A 22018-nucleotide genomic window follows, 5' to 3' on the forward strand; every position below is an offset into this window, starting at 1 on the left:
CTTTTATCACACAGGTAGCCATATCCAGACACTGTGAAACAAGCCATTAATATTGTCTGCTAACCTATGCTTATATTGAATATGAAATGGCAATGTGTGATGTTAATTATAAACTATGTATACCATACAGGGGATTGTAGAAATATTACAGACCTATATTTCGGGTATGCAATCAAAACGTATCTATTCTAAATTAAATGATAAAAAAATTGTGACATATTTTGTAAGAGTGAACTATTTTGTACTGGCTAAATTTGACAAACCTACAATCTACTAAACTGAAATAATATGACTGAATTATTTATTCATATTTATTTTACTTTATTGGACGGCGCAAAATAGTATTTCTAATCTACATTTGCTGTACTTATACATACTATTTTTATTTTATTGAAATAGATAAATGGCATGACATTTTTAAGTATTAAAATAGTTAAGTATACATAAGTATGTAAATGAAAATGTAGGCATAATTTTTTAGTACCTACATGTATTTTTGAAATCTAAATATATCTTATCGATTCATGGCTTATTACAGGTAAAAGCACCTATTAAAAGGTAGGTACATGCCATATTGCGTAAAAATGAACACCATTGTTTTAGAATTTAGATCTTTATACGTACCTTTAATACTATAAATGTTTTAATATCTAATAATATTAAATGTACTACATCATATTATGTAAGCTAGGGCACTTAAAAAGTTATTTCATGTCGTCATAAAGTATAACACAATTTCATCTTAAAAATAAAATGATATAAATCTGAGTTCACATTCGTACCATTGGACGCAAATATTCTAATAAGATTTAATGTGACGTCAAACTAGCAGTCATGTTACAGGCAAAACGATAAGGAGATCTGCAGCGCTACCACGGGGTGCAATTAAAATGCGACAAAAGTTCTCCGTCGCGCTCGCTCTTGAGGCTGCGCGATGTGAGTGATGTGACTTTTGTCTCGTCTTAATTGCGGCCCGTGCTAGCCGTTCTGATACGATATAAATGATACAAATCTAGAACCAGCTTTAGCATTTTTATATACGTACAATTTTATCTATTTAATGCACTCATCGGTTCTAAGCGTTTGTAGTGACCATGATTTAACCATGTATTTATGTCTAGATATAACCTGTACGTTATGTAAGTAGGATTTCAATTAATTTTATAAACAAATAAGTACTTAACGAATAATAATGCTATGTAAAATGCATGAAATCTTTGTGACGGTGTCTTACTATTATCTTAATAGGATGAAATATTTAAGTAGGTACAGTGCTCCAAAATTGATAATGCGCATAGAAATCTTTGACAGATCGGTTGTTTTCGATTATATGACACATGATATTGACTCCTATTTATTTAGAACAAGGTGCAAAATGCAAGTGTTTTTTTAAGGCTCTTACGATTTAATGATTCGGGTGTGAAGATCTGCATGTGCATTATTAATTTTGGACAAGTGTAATTGACTTATAGCATTAATTCACGTTTTGCTATGTAATTTCTTTTATTCAGCATTTCTCCAGTGAAAATCTGTTCAGTATTTGTATAAAAATAAGTTTATATTTGTAATACCCAGCACCTAAAAGCATTAACTACTCGTATTCCTACATTAAAGTAAAAATAAGCTTCAGCAAAGAAAAACCTAATTAAGTCAAATTAAACTAAACAGTGAACACAATATATATTATGATTCTGAATATTCTGAGTAAATTATTTGTACAACTTTTGTAAATAAACTCCCTTATGAAGAAAAATATACGTAGGTACAATATTTCTGTAACATACAATGGAGTAAGATTTTATTCCTGATCGGGTCTAAATGCAGGTCAACGAACCCGATCCACAAACTAAATAATATGAGGAAGAAAAAACACTTGAAAATAAGCACAAATTCAAGGTATGACAGTTACTACGGTATCCGCTGTACGGTGCCGTTATCGACGGAGATAAACGTCACTATATCATGAATCGCGATAAACACGGCAATGCGATAGTTGGAACGAGCGATAAACAAGTTTTTCGTAGTCGATAAAGATTCCAAGATAGTAAAGTTGATGATAAATTATAAAATCCAGGGATGATGGTCAACAAAATAAAATATTATGTTGCTTCATTATGTTACTCTCCTTATATCTATTGGTGTTCCAGTAAGCGGTACAGTATATAATGTATACATAATATAATAATATTAATAAGTCACTAGGCACCTACTTTGTTTCTTCGTTTGTTGAGTAGAGAATTGTTGCTCTGTTCCAATGATTTGATTTGCACCTGGGGAATAAAAATATAGAATTAAGGTTTCAGTTTAATATTAATGATTTTATTACCAGTACTAAAATTACAGATTCTGAACGGTTCATCAACAGTTGCTTGTCCCGCCAATAGAACGATACGTCACTTAATCGCGGGACAATCTACTGTTGATGAACCGATTAGAATCTGTAATTTAGTATCTGAGATTAAAAAAGACTTTTAATGGTCCTTCGAGCCGGATCCAGGTGTTTGTGGTCACTAAGCAGTCGTGTGTAGCCAAAGAGCGGCTTATCTCGTGTCGCGCTATAGCAAGGTGGTCTGTGGGACACCCTGTATACGTAGTATTATTATATACCTGGTCATAATCAACTCGCATGGTGGCCAAAGACCGGCTCATCTCGTCCTGCACGTCGCCCCACGCCTGGCTGGTGTCGCGGAGTAAGGAGGTGGTGTAGAGAGGCGTCTGTGGGACGGCCTTGAACTGCCGGATCCAGCCGCTGCTCATTATCTGGGGGGTTTTGGAGTAAGTTTTTATTATGATGAAAGTTTATAGATACTTAGGTAAGCCTTTTCAATAGTCAGATTAATGTTATCTCAGAAATAAAACTGTTGATGTCACTGTCTGTCAAACATTCAGACGGGGCAACATCAGAATGTCCAGATAACGTTTATCTGACCATTGAAAAACCGGGTCCCCCGAATTCATAGATCGAAATATTTGTTTACAAGAGTCATCGTGGTACTCGAATTTCGACTTTCTGTCTAACACGAATAGTGGAACTAAGACGTTTGTAAGCCTGTTGTAAACTAACAGCTCGTTGTTATTTGAAAGTTAAAGCACTGACCTGATGTATAGTCAATCTCTTCTCCGGGTCCACAGAAAGCATCCCTTTGATGAGGTTCTTCGCTTCAGCAGACACGTTGGACCACTCCGGCTCTGGGAAGTCGTACTGGCCGAGCCTTATTCTCTGTAATAAATAGCAAAAGTAGTTATAATTGGGGCGAGATTTTATTACATTTGATTAGTATTTATTATTTATCTAACTACATAATACGGTAGCATTGTGGCACCTATGGCTATATCTAGCGATTAATAGGCAATTTAGTTTGCTTTTATATCGGTGTAGAATATCTGTGACATCTTGCGGAAAATAGTTGAACTACCAACACAATATCACAAAAGTGCCATCTAGCGCTGAATTGTTGAACTACAACGTCCGCAATATCATCTAGTATCTAGTGGCTAACCGCGGAACTAATACAAACCTTCTTCATTCCCGTGGTGATGTTCATGACTACATGATACACATTACATAAATAGGGGAGAGCCTGTTTTAATTAATACGCCGCAAATAGGACCCGAATATTCTGCCTTAAATATAAAATATCTGATCTGGTCAAAATATAGTAATAGCGCCATCTAGCGGTGAATCTTTAAACTACCTTCTTCATCCCCGGCGAGATGGCCAGCCCGTGGTTGGAGTAGAACGGCGGGAACCCGCACAGCAGGATGTACATCACGACCCCGAGCGACCAGATGTCGCACGACTTGTCGTACTTCTCCGGGCCTAGCACCTGCGGATTTAAGGGAAAGAGGTGTAAGTAGTGAATAGCGGCATCTGTGGGTGTGATTCGGTAGGTATTACTCACACTCATGGTAATTGGGGAAGACATTTAAAATGATTAATAGCGCTATCTATGGGTGTGATAGGGTTTTAGTGTTTCTTGACTGCTTGCACACAGGTATAAAAAAAAATCCAAATCTAGGATTGATTCACAGGAATCATTGTTACATAGACTACTCAGAGTCATATTTTCTGTCTATCTTTGTTGGTAGCAATGTCTGTCCTTCTTGGACAAGACCTCTTCCCTATCGGTATCAAAAACACTTTATAGAAAAAGCAGAAACACTGCTGAAAAAATAATAAGTATAGAGCAGTTAGTGATTATTTAGCTAAAAGTTCATCATCGGGATGATGTGAGGGTCTACGCTTAAAATATAAGATAAGGAGTTATCTACCACCCTGTATACACATATTTACCTCAGGCGCCACATAATACGGCGTATAACACGGCGTCTGCAGCGTATCTGCAGCATTCAGGGTCTCTTTAGCGAACCCAAAGTCAGTCAACTTCAACAGGGCGTTCGGTTCTGAACTGCTGTATAGAAGGTTTTCAGGTTTGATGTCTCGGTGCGCGATGTTGGTGTCGTGGAGGTGTTTCACTGCCACGCATATTGAGTGCATTATCTGTGGGGGGATAGAGGGGGTTTGGGTTAATTTTGGGGAGATGGGAAAGGTGGAAGGTGAAATTTACTGGTAAGTAAGGAAAGGCATCAACTGTTATGTTTTTACAGACACGATCACCCATCTATAGCGCGTTTGTGATTGGTCAATCCACAATAGCACAGCAGCTTGCTAACCCTTTAACGCAAAAACTACTGGACGGATTTTAATGAAATTTGGTATGCAGGATGCTGACACCCTGGCTCAATATTTTAGCTACTCTTTATCCAGGAAGTCCCACGGGAAACCCTTTTATGGTGACGCGAATCTGGCGAGCACTGCTGCAATTACACAGAAGGAGAGCCTAAATTCAAGCTTTCTCTGACACACAGCACACATCGTATATCACCTCAGCCGCCTGCCGCTCGGTGAAGGCTCGATCCCCGTTGTCCTGGATGCGCTGGAACAGCTCCCCTCCGTCCATGCACTCCATCACCACGAGCAGGCATCGCTTGCCTCCGTACGTGTTGTCGTATACGTCTATTATCTGTGGGAGAAGGGATAAATGGGTGTAAGATAGAGGGTAAAGAAGGACCAAATGGGGGCGATATATTTGGAGAGGTAAAACTTAGATGGATGTCGTATTTGATGCCGTATACGTCTATTATAAGATGAAGAATACAGTATATATCATGGTAGAACGGTAGTAGTCATAACAAGATAACCAATGGCGGCCGTCTGATCGTTAAGAAGTGAGAAGAGTGTACAAACCATCTAGTAGGTCTATGGTAAAAACGCATCTTTGCCGCCATAGATTAAATGGTGCCTAGCGGCGTAGCGCGCACCAGGCGTCGCGTGGTTTTGTCATGACACAACATACATAAGTCGATGAATGACGATGATGAAATAACTGTTCATTTTAAAAGAATTCTAACAAAGGACACCAAAGTCGTTCAATTGAAAATTAAAGCCCCACATTCTCTAAAAACCCTCACCTCAACAATATGCAGACACCCGCTCGCCCTCCAATGCAGTTCCACCTCCCGTCTCGCCTTCACGCTGTCATGTAGAACCTTCAGTGCACGACGATGCCCGTTCTTCTTCGACACGCATTCTACTACCTGGGGAAGAGAGGGATGGGTAGATGTTAGTCGCAACCGTCTTCTGTTTCTTGGGACAGATGGGTGAGATACAGATGGGTAGATATTAGTCGTAACCAGCTGCTTGAGGGTTTTTGGGAATAATAAGTGAGATTATTAAGAAGGGCAACATTTATAATGGTCCTACTTTTCGTTTCTCTGACTTTCGGAGATTGTATCACCGAAAGAATACCCAGTACACTACATAAGATTACATGATTGATTATATTTTCAATCGGACGTATCAAATAATAATATGATTGCTTAAGTAGGTACACTAGATGATATTTTAGGAAATTTTGTCAAAGCTATACGTAGTGAGTTCATAGTTCATAATACATGCGCAAGCGTTTAGCTCCTAGAAGAAATCAGCTTTCGTCGCAATACACTACGAACCTACATATATGTCATGTTTTCACACGTTACTCATTATATACTCTCTTTCATATACTTAATTTTTCTTGTCTATGTGGTTGTCTGGAAGAGATTGCCTTGTAGTTGGTAGTTGCATTAATTATCTGTACAGTAAAGGGCAGAAAGACCTGACCCCTCTCAGAAACATTGTTACTATGAGAGGGGGGTCAGGTCTCTCTGCACCTGACCGTACCATGTTTGTGAAACAGTTTCTGTTTGTGTGCAATAAAGAATATTTTATCTTCATCTCTAACCCACTACCGCTTACGTCTTCCTACAAGGAAAAACATGGCCGCCCTTGCATCTTGATCGCGAATTATTCTCAAAGCTAATTAATCTCTCGAACACATCCAGGTCACCGTCTCATGATCAGCTGGTCCTGGCATGGAGCCAGCTGCGTCCAGAAACGGACATGACTTGCTGATGTTTATCATTGTTGGACGAAAGCTTATTCTGGATGACGAAGCTATTGTACCGTTGTCAGTGAATAATGCATAAAATCATAAGGAACGAAAAAGTTCCAGTGAGAAAAAAACAAAATTACTCCTACTCGATATAGACTAGCTTAATAATGCTGTCTGCGCATTAGAATATTACCATCTAAAAATGTAATACCTATTATTATGGTAAAATTTAGATTAATTGTGTTAAAAATGGAAGCTTTTGGTAAGTGGAACTGTTTTGATTCAGACCTCCTCGTAATAGGACAGCTAAACTAACCAGAATATGTGACTATTTGGACATTTTTAATGAGCTTATGCTCGGACGAAAATTTATGTTCAATCCAAATAATAGATGGATTATTTGCCTCATGTTTTATTGATCTTTTACTGTAATGATCGTCAAACAGTTCAGTTTTACATCTTCCTATAATAATATTTTACACGGTTACAACTTCACTTTTATCACACAACAGGTGGGCAGTTCTTCTTTTTAACCTACATAACTTAGTCTCCATCAGTTGTGAAGAAAAAATCATGAGTTTTTCAAATATTTATTTATTTATTTATATTTCAGCGTGCATTGTACTAAAAACACAACGGCTGTGCACGTTTACAAAAATATAAATTTATATTTTTGTATTTAAAATTACGTTACAGAGTGGTAAATCCGCGTGACAGAGGTGTATTTCATACGAATCTTGGCTGTCTCCCGCCACTTCATCCTGCGCATATTCGATAATGTTACAAAAAATATATATGACGACATAAAATATAAAAATTTATTTAAACTCCAGAAGATATTACCTATTTAGTAAAACAAAATATATATTTTTAAATGATTTCAGAAATATTTTAAAAAAATGTTGAAAATTTGTCTCTTACTACCTAATGTTTTAGTAGTTACATTCTGTCACGTAGGTTCCCATTTAAAATATTTGTTTGAGCCACTCGTCCTTATTGCCATCGATCAGAGTTTAAGGTCTCCTTTTCCCCTTGGTAAGATTTATTTCGTATCGGCCACCCGCAAAGTGTGACAGGAGGTGCGTGTGTTTATTCGGCGACAGCTTCGTCACGTAGGTAATTGTTAAAATAAAATACAATTAAATTATTATTTTGTTATTTACTCATTGGTAATAACAATTACTTTGCAATCAACATGTGAATATTATACTTTATGTTACTGTTTAGATGCTAATCGACTTTGCAACACATTTTACCCCTCTGTCACACGACAAATCTGTCACATTCTTACGAAACACTCCAACCTGAGGAAATTCATCAAAGAAAAATTGAAGAGAAACTACACGTTTTGGTTAAAGTAAGAAGCGAAAGGAACGTCCAATACACTTGCGCTGCATTAATAAAAAGTTTCGTTTGTGAAAAGGGTAATTTCGTGCTATTGTTCTCAAGAACAGACGATGAATATGGTAGACTGTTTAATATGGTGGAGAGTGATTTATCGGATGTTTGATGATAACATTAAAGTCCTTCCAGCTTCTAAGGCAATTAAAAAAGGAAAGAGTATTTTTTTCAAGTTCTAAGAGCCACTGCTGTATTTTCGAAATATGGCTGGTTAAAACTTTAACAAATTACGTAATTTTCCATTATGTTACTTAAATTTTAGGTTGCCGAAAATATTATTTGTGCAGATAAACACAATTTTATGTAGTGAAAGAGAGAAGATTGTGGCACTATACTAGTTTACTCTGTCAATAATAATCAAAATAAGCAGTTTTTTGGTGATTTCTAAAGTAAAAGTTATACCGTTAAAAAGCCTGTGAACTAAGCTTTTCAGTGATATAAGTGGTTTCAGACAATAGTTTGTAATTCGTGAGTAAGAAGCAAAAATATTTTCTAACGGTTAAAATATTCGCGGGCGCTAAGCGTCGTCGCGTCTCACGCACACACACGCACTTCGCCCAGCGCTCAAACAGCCGCTGCAGCGCTTTAGCGTCTAGCGGCGCCTACTGAACGCTTTTGCTGCTTCGACAATAACAACGATAAATTTATTTTGGAAAATGCCACCTATTAAATGTACGAGTTGTCGCACAGTAATACTCAATAAGGAGTACATAAAATGTGCAACCTGTGGCCTGACTTACGATTTGCAGTGCGGCAATGTATCCGAAAAAAGATTTCAATTAATGACCCAAGACCACAAGCGTAATTGGCGGTGCGACGAGTGTATCTCTAACAAAATTAAAATAGCCCATACGAGCACACCAGCCCATCCTTCCCCAACTACTGCGCCGCCGCCATCTGTTGCTAAGGAATCGAGCGCGACAACCAACACACCGAGTACCAACAATATCACTACTCGAGCCAAGCTAGCGCGCCAAGTTGAAGACAACCATGATAGCTTTGTGACAGAGGGCAAACTACGGGATATATTAAAAGAAGAACTAAACGGTGCTCTGAAAGATATTATGAAGGCAACTCTGTCTGCCGAGCTTAAATCAATGAATGCACTTATAAGTGAGTTTCGCGAATCCATGTCCTTCTTCAATGAGCAATTTGAAGTCATGAAAACAAATCTGGCGGAGAAAAATTCCATCATTAAGGATCTCCAAGCAGACAATGATAACCTCAAAACATCTGTCAAAGATCTATCTGGGAGACTACATCTAGTTGAACAGCATCTGAGGGAAAGCAATCTCGAGATAAATGGCATACCAGAGAATCGTTCCGAAAACTTGACCCAGACTGTAGTCCAACTTGGTAAAACCATAGAGCAACCATTAACACAGAATGACGTTTTACACGTGACAAGAGTTGCTAAGATGAACAAAGAGAGTAGCAGGCCACGAGCCGTTATAGTGAAACTCCGGAGTTCATATCAACGTGACTCAGTAATCGCAGCAGTATCTAACTTCAACAAAAAGAATTCGAAAGAAAAATTAAACTCCCACCACCTTGGTTATGGGGGCGATGTGTCTGCAGTCTTCGTCACGGAGCACCTGACCCCTACTAACAAGGCTCTTCACGCAGCTGCCCGCATCAAAGCTAAAGAAGCTTCATACAAGTTCGTGTGGGTCCGCGGAGGGCGAATTTTTGTTAGGAAGGACGAATTTAGCCCAGCACTGCAAATACGCACACTTGAGTCCATCGATCTTATTGTCTAGGTATAATTTCTTCTGCTTTCATTAACAATTTATGTGATATGTTATTATAAGTTATTATTTCAAAATTCGATATTTACTACCAAAATTTAAACGGAATAAAAACCAAAGTTAAAGATTTCTATCAGAATATACTCCAAAGTAACTACAAAGTTCTAGTTTTTACGGAAACATGGTTGAATTCTAGTATTGCCAATAGTGAACTTTTTGACTCTCGATACATAGTATATCGTCGTGACCGTGTTTGTTCCAAAGATACTAAGCTAGATGGAGGCGGGGTTCTAATTGCTGTTTCTCGAGACATTCCTTCTATCCGTATTAAGAACTGGGAAACTGAATGTGAAGACTTATGGGTATCAATCCAAATCACTATCAACAATGACATAAAAAAACTCTCACTGTGTGCTGTCTACCTACCTCCACCAGTAAAATTAAAATCTTTGGAGACATTCATGGAAAATGTTGATATTGTTGTAAATGAAAGTGATAACGTTATGATCCTAGGAGATTTTAATCTTGGTTTTATTAAGTGGACAAACACATTACCTGATTGTAACTATACAGTTCCTACTAACTATAATTGTAATTTAGGCTACGCATTGATAGATTTTATGAGTTTAAATAATTTATACCAGAGCAACAATATATGTAACAAAGACGATCGTATATTAGATCTTGTTTTATGTACAATACCTGACATTACTATTTCTAAGCCCTTAGATATTATTAGTAAAATTGATCCTAAACACCCTAATTTGCTAGTATCTTTTCCTTCTGCAAATATCATGTATCTCCGTCCAAATGTTCGTAGTGATTACAACTACTATAAGGCGGATTATACTAAGATAAGATCTCATTTAAGTATTATAGACTGGCACACTGAGCTAAATAACTGTAATGATATTAATGAAATGGTTTCAGTATTCTACAAGATTATTAACAATATTATTGATGAATATGTTCCGAAACGCATCCCTCGTAAAAGTAAGTACCCAAGCTGGTTCAGCATAGCTTTAATTAGATTACTTGCAGAAAAGGAAAAAATTCGTAAGAAATATCGTCGTTACCAGAACCCACGAGATAAATTTGAATACAATATTTTAAGGGAAAGGAGTCACAATTTATTAGAAAATGACTACAATAGATATAAAATGCAAATAGAGAAAGCTATTTCCTACAATCCCAAAACTTTTTGGAAGTTTATAAAAGACAAACGTAAAAATAAATCCACGCTGCCCTCTGAAATGAAAATGAATAACATCTCTGCCAACACGGGACCTGAAATCGCGAACTTATTTGCAGATCAATTCTCATCTATCTATAGAACCAGTAGTGCCAAAGATCAAAGTACCCTCAACTATATATCACAAAATCTTGATAATAACTCAATATGCTTCAACCGCATCAGTTTTAGAGAGTCTGATATATGTAAAAAAATCAAATTGCTTAACATCTATAAAGGCGCGGGTCCTGATGGTATACCACCTATTTTTATTAAACGTTGTGGATATTTGCTTGCCTTACCACTGGTCCTGATTATCAACCGCTCTCTTCTGGATGGGAAATTTCCAGACGAGTGGAAGAATGCAAGAATTGTTCCAATTTTTAAAAACGGTAATGACGTAGAAGTTAAGAACTATCGCCCTATTTCTATTTTATCTTGTTTCTCTAAGCTCTTTGAATCCCTATTACTAGATGTTTTTTCTCCTCAGATAAGTAAAATATTGTCCGATTATCAGCATGGATTTATAAAAGGCCGCTCTGTACAAACTAATCTTGTTAACTTTATAACAGATGTATCTTATGAAATTGATAAAGGCAAGGAGGTGGACGCCATTTATACTGACTTTTCCAAGGCCTTTGATATGGTAGACCACACATTACTAATTCATAAGTTAAAATCTGTCGGCTTTAGTGGAAATGTACTGAGGTGGTTTGAGTCCTACCTATCAAACAGACCACAAATAGTGTCAGTGAACGGCTTCGACTCTAAACCTTATCATGCTAAAACGGGGGTTCCTCAAGGATCGCACTTGGGTCCTTTTTTATTCTTAATATTTATTAACGACCTTACCACCAAAATTAAACATTGCCATTTCTCCTTTTTTGCTGACGATTTAAAAATTTATAAAACCGTAACCTCCATAACAGATGTCAAACTTATTCAAGAAGATCTAAACAATATTAAAGACTGGTGCGATCACAACCATATGTCAATAAACGTGAGTAAATGCTACTTCATCAAATTCACAAAAAAGAAATGTCCTCTTTCATCTTCTTACACAATAGACAACACTCAACTAACAGAAACAAGTGAAATAAGAGATCTCGGTGTTATCATTGATAGCAAACTCAGTTTCAGTTCTCATTATGATAATATCGTTAAAAAAGCAGCTCAAATGCTAGGGTTTCTAAAGAGAAATTCGAGGGACTTTCACAATAACAAAACTAAAATACTTCTTTACAACGCGCTAGTTCGCAGTCACCTGGAGTTCGCCAGCGTGGCGTGGAGCCCTCACTATACGGTGCACTCTCAGAGGATTGAAAGTATACAAAGGGCATTCACCAGATACTTGGCATTCACTTCTACTGGGATATCGCACAGGAACACCTACGACCAGCGTCTAAACTTTTTCAACATGCACACGCTGCGTGACCGCCGTATTGTACAGGATCTAGTATTTCTACATAAAATTATTTCAAACCAAATTAGCTGTATTCATCTTTTCGAGAAAATTAATCTATCAGTGCCATATAATCTTCCTAGAAAACCAATCAATAAAATCTTTCATATTAGTACTTGTAAAACAAATACTGGTTTGCACGCTCCATTTAACAGAATTTGCCAGGAGTACAACGAAATTAGTACTAAGCTTCCGAATATAGATATCTTTAGTGACAGTCTACCGAAGTTCCAAAGTGGAATACTGCAACTATTTTCAGTTTAAGTTAAGTATAACTATAGTATGATATTAGTACCTAATTTAAAATAACGGATTTGCAATATTTGTTCACATTTAAATTTGAATTCTATTATTAAGTTAGCACTTTAATTTTGTTATAAAATTTTTAATTTTATTAATTATTAATTTTTAAGGTATGTTGATTTTAAAATGTTGTATACGCCTGTAATTGGCATATCGTATTAGATTGTAAGACCTCCTTTCGATGTATATTTTAAAACTGTAATAATATGTATGCTGTTGGTGTATCTTTAATAAATAAATAAATAAATAAATAAATAGTTGGAACAAATTTGTCCTTTAAGTTCCTGAAATACGGATATTTCACTCTCCAGAGGTTCTCAAGTGTGACTTCATTAGTTATACTAATAATAAAGATATCTCCAGTAATTTTTTTGACTAACTTGAAACCATAATGATTTATAAGTAAGTTACTAAATTATTATTTTTAAATTAAACTGTTTTATTCCAAAACGCTGCCGCATATTTAATAGAATAACAACTATGTCACATCGTTTACCACTCTGTAACGATTGGTGTCTCCTGGTAATCAACTTATTTTTGGTCGTTTATATGTTCTGTTATAAATAGTGCAACTTTGGAAAAATCATATTAAATTTAGTCATTGATATTAACGTCTATGCTGTTAATTTTTGACTGTAATTAGTAGCGAAAAAATATTTATAGCAAAAACAAGCTTCATTTTAGCTGAAATTGTGACAGAGTGGTAATAACTACTTAATAATTATTTTGTTATTACTAAAAATCCATTCCTTCATATGTTTTCTAAAATGGTATTTTGTTTATTAACGTATCAAAAAAGTTTCATTTTAATCGACGAAGACTATTTCGGTAAAATAAAATAAAAGATTCTGTGACGAAGGTGTAATTTTCTTTGCCTTATCCACGTATTATGTTCTGAAAATCTTGGAAAAATACTTAAACTTCGCGGCCAACCACCTTTTTCGATAGAATAGAAATGTAGCTAGCATAAAAATTATTAGAGTTCACCAAAAAGCTTAAGTTATTTTTTTCAAATTCGGGATAATTTTTTATCCATTATGTAGGTTAAAAAGAAGAACTGCCCAGGTAACGTTTATCAGGACTAAATTAGGCTACAGTTTGAGCTACAAAAATGTAGACTTTTTTTCCGGGATTAACTTGCCGATTACACCAGTAAGTATCAGATAACGGTATCAGTGGTTCCACTCCAACTGAGTTGTGCTTTGTGATGGTTGATGTGATTACACTTCAGATTGCATGGTGTGGGCGGTGGTTTAAATGTCTGCGAGTTCAGGGTTAAATTCACTCACGAGCAATGAAAAAGTTCCAATCACAAAATGTCGACATCAAATGACCCAAATTTATGAAACTTCTAAGTAACTAAGAATTTGATGAAAATAATTTATTTAAGTACGTTTTTAGTTAGTAATCCATTAATCTAGCCTTTTCCGTTTAGGAGTAATTTGGTGCTATTGTCACTGAAACGTTTTCATTGCTAGCGAGTGTATTTACGCCCGTATTCGAAGAAATAGCGAAGGCTTTGATGGCCAATGGCCAAACGCCTGACATAGGCCTCTCCCAAGGAGCGTCACAACACTCTTTTCTGAGTCTTCTTTATCCAGTTACTACCGACCAACTGTCTAATGCCGAGTTGCAGAAAATAACGTTAAGCTAGTCTAGCTAAATCTATGTCTGTCTTTCTGCCCGTATACTGTCAAAGCAAGGCATCAATTTAGGGTCGATATTCGTTTAAAATTGTTTCTCCACCAACACTCACTAGGCCAGCGTGGTGAACTGGGCCTTAAAGCATTCCTTCATTGGAAGGAGACCCGTGCCCCAGCAGTGGGGACGTGTTGGGTTGTGGTGATATGATGATTAGTTTAAAGTTCCTTTCTGTAACGCTAAGCTTGCTGTTCGTGGTCTCCACTCGAGAACTCGTTTGCCCCGCCAACGAAACAGCACAAAACATGGCATGAAATAATCGCCAGTAAACTGTTGTGCTATAATTAAATGTAATTTACGGTTGCACATCGACCTTTATTGTCGTAATAACACAATGTCAATCTAGTTATGAATTATCATAATGTTACAGCTATTGCAATAGGCAGGGCTCAACGTAAAATGGTGTTTACCCAAGCTAATAAGCGATTGAACAAGTATTGCTTAGCGCCTGGCGCCTATCTACTTCGCGTCACAGCCTCATAATGATAAAAATTGAATGTGTCATGAGGTGGTGACTAGTCAACTGGTGATGTTATGATGATCACAAAATATTGGCGTAATACTGGCGTCTGAGTGATTTTCGACCTTCTTCTTGTAGTGCCTCTCCATTATTGGAGGTTGGCAGTCAGCTCTTTGCAGCGCTCTCTATTCTTGGCTAGTTTAAATATTTCTTCCACGGTTTTTACAACGGTCTACTCTTTGATATTGCACAGCCATGTCAAATTCCTCCTTCCAGGATTTTTGACTACTTCAGCACAAAGTCCATAGATTCGAGTACTTAGTATTTTCGTAGAATTGGACCATTTGGATGCTGTACTCTCATGGGCCTATCATGAAGTCAAAACGAAGTAACATTAACGTAGTAAGTAGTTTCAAATTCAATTACAATAATTTGAATCCGAAAATCGTTGTGAAAACAAGTTTGCGATAGGGGAGTGGCTCAGGTAATGTTGGTAAGTTTAGGCTTTTAGCCTCTTCTGCTATGCTAACTATTGCTAACTAATATTATAAATGCGAAAGTAAAGTAACTGCGTCTGTCTGTCTGTTACTCTTTCACGCCAAAACTACTGGACGGATTTGAATGAAATAATAATAACATAGGCTACTTTTTATCCCGGAATTCCCACGGGAAAACTTTTTAAGGCGAAGCGAAGCTCGCGGATACTGCTATGGTTGAATAATTTGATGACTGCAGTCGACGTCTATCTTCAATGGCATCTTTAACCTTTGCTATTCCCCTCGCTCTTAACTCAGAGGTTTGCTGATTAATTATTAAGATACACCTTTGATTCTTGGTACACGTTATATTAATTGACATTAATATAGCGGCGATTAGACTAGACTACGTGTAGTGCACTACCTCATGTAGTTTCCTACGTAAGGACAAGTGTAATCATAGTTAGGCATGTAGGACTGACGGGTCCCGGCCGTCCTACATCCTAGGTAGAATCCAACACAGGTATCCTACATAGGCCAGTGTAAACAGAATGTCCTAACTCCAACTTGTTATCACACTACACAAAATATAACATCGAATACCAATTACTGTCTTAAAAGAAATATCCGCCCCAAGGATGTATTTATTTACTTATTATAGGTAGTTACACAAACAGCACACATATGTATGTAGAAAAAAATACGGAAGGAATCTCGCTAACTATAAAGTGAAGCACCCCAAAGTAAGTCGATTTCATTGTTGTGTCGAGCCCGACACTCACACATTCACACTCCAAGTAAGTCAGTCCGCCGCCGCGCGCCAATCACGTCGCACCTACGCACCCACACACTCTCATGTCACCGCCATTGTTGTGCCTAATTTTTTAGTTTGCGAGATTCCTTCCGTCTTTTTTTCTAGTTCCATGATCTGCCCGATTGGAATTCGAACCCGGGACGACTTTGAACCCAGCACAACATTTATAGTTACCAACCGCTCATGTGGCGTCTGGTCTCATTATACTACCAGTGATTATGTATAATTGGCGGACATATTATGTACAAAAGCGTTTTTTTTTTACTGATAACCTTGTTAGAAACATAATTTTATACAATACAATTAGGCTAGATGTGTTCTGCAGTTAACCGGTGATTAAAGTTTTGCTACAATGGCGTCTGGATAACATCTACAAAGGATAATTCTATTTTTATAAAACATCATTCGTCGGATAACAAAAACATCATGTGTTTAGGCAAGAAAATGCTTAAGATTTAAAATTATAAAATTGTTAGTTTTTCTTGGTGTGTATTCTCTAATTCACTTATTATTCCGACGTACATAATAATAAGGTCAGAATGCTAAAAAAAACATAATAATAAGCTATTGCAGTTAATTAAATAATTGAAGTCCTTGACAATCGTAGAGATAGCTGCAAAAATATACAAATCTTGGAGGAAGCAGGAAGCCTATTAGATGACTAATAGAGTAAGTACGATGTATCTATGTTGTGTTTCGATAGGATTTTAAAATACTTATGCCTATCAAAGGTTATCATCACACCTCTATCCATTAACGAATGCATTCATAACGAACCTACATACCTACGTTGATAAGCTAAACTACATGATGCATTTAAGCAAACACAACGAGAGCACATAAATGAATAATTGCTGTTCGATTTTCCCGATAAGCAAACAGTAAACATTAACTCGCACATAATGTGACTCATTCATAAATCCGGGAACACATGTGAATGAGTGGTGTGGTGAGCTAGTGAGTTATGTTACTATAGCTGTTCCCGCGCGCTTCGCTTCGCCTTAAAAAGTTTTCCCGTGGGAATTCCGGGATAAAAAGTAGCCTATGTTCTTTCCGAGGGTCTAGACCGTATGTATACCAAATTTCATTCAAATCTGTTCAGCAGTTTTGGCGTGAAAGAGTAACAGACAGACAGCGCAAATCCTTCTCCACCTCATCTCTCCAGCGATACTTGGGGCGACCGACTGGCCTACGCCCAACGGGTCGCGCTTCGTATGCCATACTAGCCGCCCGATCCTCTCCCATTCTTTCTACGTGACCGAGCCAGCGGAGTCTTGCAACTTTAGTCTCTCCAATTATGTTACGAGAACTTGCGCAGAACAGAGAGAAGTGGCGTCTTTTAGTAACGGAGGCCAAGATCCACTTTGGGTCAACTAGCCATCAAGAATGAGTGAGTGAGTGAGTAAATGCGCGTTAATTGCAGTAATAATATTATGTAATCCAGAAACTTTAAACACCTAAAGCTGCCTCAAATACTGGTATCCCAGTATTATCAGTAGACTGTACCCTTTCATACCGCCTCTTCACATATTTTATATCAGCCAATTAAAGGTAAGCGTCCATCTTTTTTTCGGTATCGCGTACGTATCGGATCAAACGGATCGTCACATAAATGTATGGAGAAACGTCGTCGGCAATGCCGATGAAGTGGATACTTGTGTTAATTTCTATACAAAGAATACTGAATACGATGCGTCCGTGATACCGAAAGGTCGACCTTTTAAGTCTGTTTTTTAATCTCGGATATTAAATTAACCGAGTGTTCACAGTTTTTACTATTGTCTGCGTTACGCGCGTTCAGCAACATTTTGCCCAATGGGAACACAGCCTTAGCCGCTGCCCTCTTGTTGTTTCACGACAATCGGTTGTTAAGAAATGATTGATTTGACAGTTCCAGTTACAGAACACATTGCACCAGTCACTGCATATGGTTCATTATAATTGCCGGTTGTTAAATGTTCTTACAGTGAATTTAGGTATGACGATAGCAGTGGCTGTTTTGACGGAAATTGTGCAGGTTTCTGGATGAAGAACGTTTAATAGTAAAGATAATTATACATATGAACCCTTTCCCATGATATTCTAATTAGTATTTTTTTACAATACCCTTGTTAAAGGAGTGCAATAAAAGTCTGTGGGGTTAACATGTTGGATATAGGGCCTTTCTGTCATCATTTATTATACTTTCTTTCACCATTTCAGTTAAAAAAACTTTTCTTAATTGTTTGTTAGCATGAAATGGCCAATCTACATGACATGTACACATTGTGTACTGTATATTATCCACATACATAATATGTATAGTATAGATAGTAATAATAATAATAATAATAATAATAATAATAATAATAATACCAGTCAAAGGAAGGTGAAAGTTGCTCAAAGCTTCCAGCGAGCGGCGCGGCGTGGCGTGGGCTAATAGCAACATAATACTGAAGGCTTATGATGACGTCACCACTGCTTACTGCTTCCCTATTCGGCGTTATATATACAGGGTGATTCTTTCGTAGGTGCATATCCGGAAGTATGTTAACTCAGATATTAAATTGACAGACTTTACGTTACATTCTGAACAACTTTTGTTATAATGACAGGTAGATTTATTTGTCAAATGGGAAACTGGCCCCATACATGTATAGTTCATGTATAATTAGAAAGCCTATCGGAATATTAGTTCAATTAATAAATCTGTTTTTGGGGTGCATGGAAAGCGTGGTGGACTAGGCCTAAAACCCTTCCTTCATTGGAAGGAGACCCGTGCCCCAGCAGTGGGGACGTGATGGGTTGTGATGATGAATATTGAACTGCATTCAAAGTGAAAGGACATATCGCAAAGGATATTCAAATCTTTATGAATATAATTCAAAAGTGATATTTCCCAAGAGTATTTATAAGATGGTTATTCATGTTCTTTCAGTAAATAGCCTTTATTTAGAAAGTAAACATTTAAACATTGGTTTTTCCCTAGATTGAGTAACCATTGCATGTTGCCTTGATGCAATAGTGGATTCAAAGCTTATGATGTATGAATAACAAAACATATTTAACTTCAGCTATCCACCCCCAGCTAAAACAATTTGATCCTTAAATTCATAGATGAATTTACACGACCGAATGGCGTAGTGGTTAGTGACCCTGACTACTGAGCCGATGGTCCCGGGTTCGATTCCCGGCTGGGGCAGATATTTGTTTAAACACAGATATTTGTTCTCGGGTCTTGGATGTGCCCGTAAAATGGCAATAGGCCTGCCCCCTATTACATTGGGACTAACATAACACTCTGGCGAAAAGTGGGTGCAGCAATGCACCTTTGCCTACCCCGCAAGGGAGTACATTAGTACAAGGCGTGAGTGCGTGTTTCTTTCTTTTTCTTTAAATTTACACTTGTAGAGAAGAAACAGTTCCACTTACAAAATACTGACTCCAAATGGCCCCAATTTTTTTAAACATTTTACAGGATATTTGAACAAAATATTAAGGTTTTTAGTTGGTTATATTCTACCCTTAAATGTACTTAAACATTGCAGAAGGTGTCATTACATTAGTTTTTTTCGTTTACGAGTAATTTGGTGCTTTTCTCACTGGAACTTTTTCATTGCCTGTGAGTGTATTTTACTGGGTACAAGTTTTTTAAATACCTATATTATGTATTGGTTATTGCGTGAGTAAATTTTTTAACAAAAGGGTGACATATAATAATAACATTTTTTAGCAGCCATCTAGAGAAGGTACCTACTTGATAGAAATGCATAATTAGAGGTAGAAATTTTCTCCATACTAAAATGTTATACGGTTTTCTATGCAAACACGATAACCCACTACATTCATAAGTGTGAAATGACTCTTATCAAAGCGTGCACAAGATAAGATAAGCATAATTATATTTTGATCTTTTCCACATAAATAGTTGCTGTTTAGTTAACTACATAGATAATAATTTTTCAGTTTTTTATTTAGACTGTAAAATAAGGTTTATTAATTAATATGAGTAATCACATCTATTTATTTTAAATGATAAAATAGCAAATTTAAATCTGTCTAGAGTGCCCTATATGCACCCATAGTTACTTATCACATCATCAACATGTTATATTGGATGCTTGGTGAATGGTATTGCTCCTTTCCAAAAGGTATTTCCTAATATTATTTGAACCAAAAAATAAGATTACATGAATGTTTTTTTTCTATCAATTCTTTTATTAAGGACTAGCTGTCCCCGTGAGCTTCACTTTGCCTTAAAAAGTTTTCCCGTGGGAATACTGCTATAAAAAGTAGCCTATGTTCTTTCTCAGGGTCTAGACTATCTGTATACCAAATTTCATTCAAATCCGCTCAGTAGTTTTGGCATGAAAGAGTAACAGACAGACAGACAGACACAGTTACTTTCGCATTTATAATATTAATAAGTTAGGATATTTTTTTCCATAGATATTCATCTGAGATTAGGTTACAAACCATTTTCCCCCTGGTTTATGAAGGTAGTATTCTCTTTCAATGAGGAAACTTGAGATATAAATCAGTGTGCTTTTGATACTTTTAGGGCTTATGAAGTAAATAACAGATTTGATTTCTTCGTTTTAAAATAAGGAAAAAACAAAGCTTATGCAGTAAAAGCCAGCCATATGAATAATATTAAATATCGCACAAAAATATAACGAGCGTAGGTATCCCCTACATGCCTACCTGCGACAAGATAAAAAAAACATGTCTAATTTTACATTCTTTACGTCATCCTTCGTAAGTAAACAAACCAGATAGAAACGTTTCTTTTCTTTAACGTTTTATTAACTAAACCTTACCTTCCCGTTGATCCCGAGGCCCAATACTGTGTTGGAGATGTCGTAATCATCTGTAATCGGCGTAGTTTTGGGAATTCTTGTTGAACTATTCATTTTAAAATGATGTTTTCTTCGTTACAAGTTTTGATGCGTTTTTTAGCGACACTGTCACCAAGCACAAGCACTTTTCCACTGTCCGGCTGTCTGCACAACACTAATGCTGTTTAATTGGCTAATTATTTGCACGAATCTTACGCACGCTTATACCAAATTTGTAAATTAAGATTTTTTGTTAATTTTGATCGGATGACAAATCCATCCATTCATTGAGCAACTACACAGTGCTACCAACTTTTAGAAATTGTGACATTCTGTTTGATTGACGTAACGTTGACAGTTGAAGTAAGTTTGTGCAATCTACATGAAAACTATGCCGAGATTTTACGCATTTAAGGTCTAGGTGGCAAGTGCAATCAATGTTCAGAGAGAGAGAGAGATGCTAACGGCGATGCGCTAGCATCGTACGACACTACACAAACAATAATATGGAAATAGTAAAAGCGCAAACGTGGTCACTTTTGATAATCGATCAACGACGAAAGAAAAAAGAGAGGACCCGGCATTAACATGGTTATACTTAAAAATATATCGTCGTCTCTTTTTAACTTATTAGTGTTATCGTACGTAAAAAACGACAACAGTAGTTATGTCTTTGCCTAAAATGACAACATTGCGGCCGGTCGCCATGTTTAGTGGCAGCAAACCAACCTATGACGAAAGAAACGTCATTGCAACCAACCAACCAACAAGCACTTCAGTTGTCAAAGCGACTTGCTTGTTCCAATGGAAGATTTTCAACCATAGATATTAACCGATTATAGATGGCGCTAGTAAAACTTCATACTCAACAGCACTGCATATTTTGTTAGCCGGCATGGATTCCAGCACTTTCAGCCAATACAAAAACCCAATGGATGTGAATTCAACCATATGTATAACTAGCTGTTATATTATGCATAATATTAAGTGTTAACTAGTTTAAGACAGCTTTGTACTATTTATGACATCTTCCGTTCCCTCAGAAGAATGTAGCTCATAAAAAAACGACAGGCCGGATGCCATCTATCGGTTGATTTTGGAACTTTTAAACTGTCAACGAAAATCTCATCAATGTCGAAAGAAAAAAGTGCCGCCATTTTAGTTGGCACAT

General features: G+C 36.8%; 1 protein-coding gene across 1 annotated transcript; it reads right to left on the reverse strand.

The window, feature by feature from the left end:
- Positions 1–2059: 2059 nt before the first annotated feature.
- On the reverse strand, positions 2060–21162 carry LOC105381503 (MAP kinase-activated protein kinase 2). The gene is made up of 8 exons (XM_048632053.1): positions 20830–21162; positions 5473–5598; positions 4887–5024; positions 4295–4501; positions 3696–3827; positions 3098–3220; positions 2608–2760; positions 2060–2270 (listed from the first exon to the last, which is right to left on the reverse strand). Exons 1-8 carry the CDS (start codon positions 20920–20922, stop codon positions 2199–2201), a joined length of 1044 nt encoding a protein of 347 aa, XP_048488010.1. The 5' UTR covers positions 20923–21162; the 3' UTR covers positions 2060–2198.
- Positions 21163–22018: the final 856 nt, after the last annotated feature.

This window comes from Plutella xylostella, chromosome 30 (genome assembly GCF_932276165.1).
Source record: "Plutella xylostella chromosome 30, ilPluXylo3.1, whole genome shotgun sequence".
In the NCBI taxonomy this organism is placed as follows: domain Eukaryota; kingdom Metazoa; phylum Arthropoda; class Insecta; order Lepidoptera; family Plutellidae; genus Plutella; species Plutella xylostella.

What these genes read in the sequence shown, in the direction of transcription:
- LOC105381503 (XM_048632053.1), bottom strand. Translation starts at nt 20,922, where the DNA reads ATGAATAGTTCAACAAGAATTCCCAAAACTACGCCGATTACAGATGAT. An exon ending in TCTCGCCGGGGATGAAGAAG is followed by an intron (nt 3,221 to 3,695) that starts GTAGTTTAAAGA and finishes TATTTATTACAG; the next exon opens with AGAATAAGGCTCGGCCAGTA. An exon ending in AGAGATTGACTATACATCAG is followed by an intron (nt 2,761 to 3,097) that starts GTCAGTGCTTTA and finishes AAAACCCCCCAG; the next exon opens with ATAATGAGCAGCGGCTGGAT.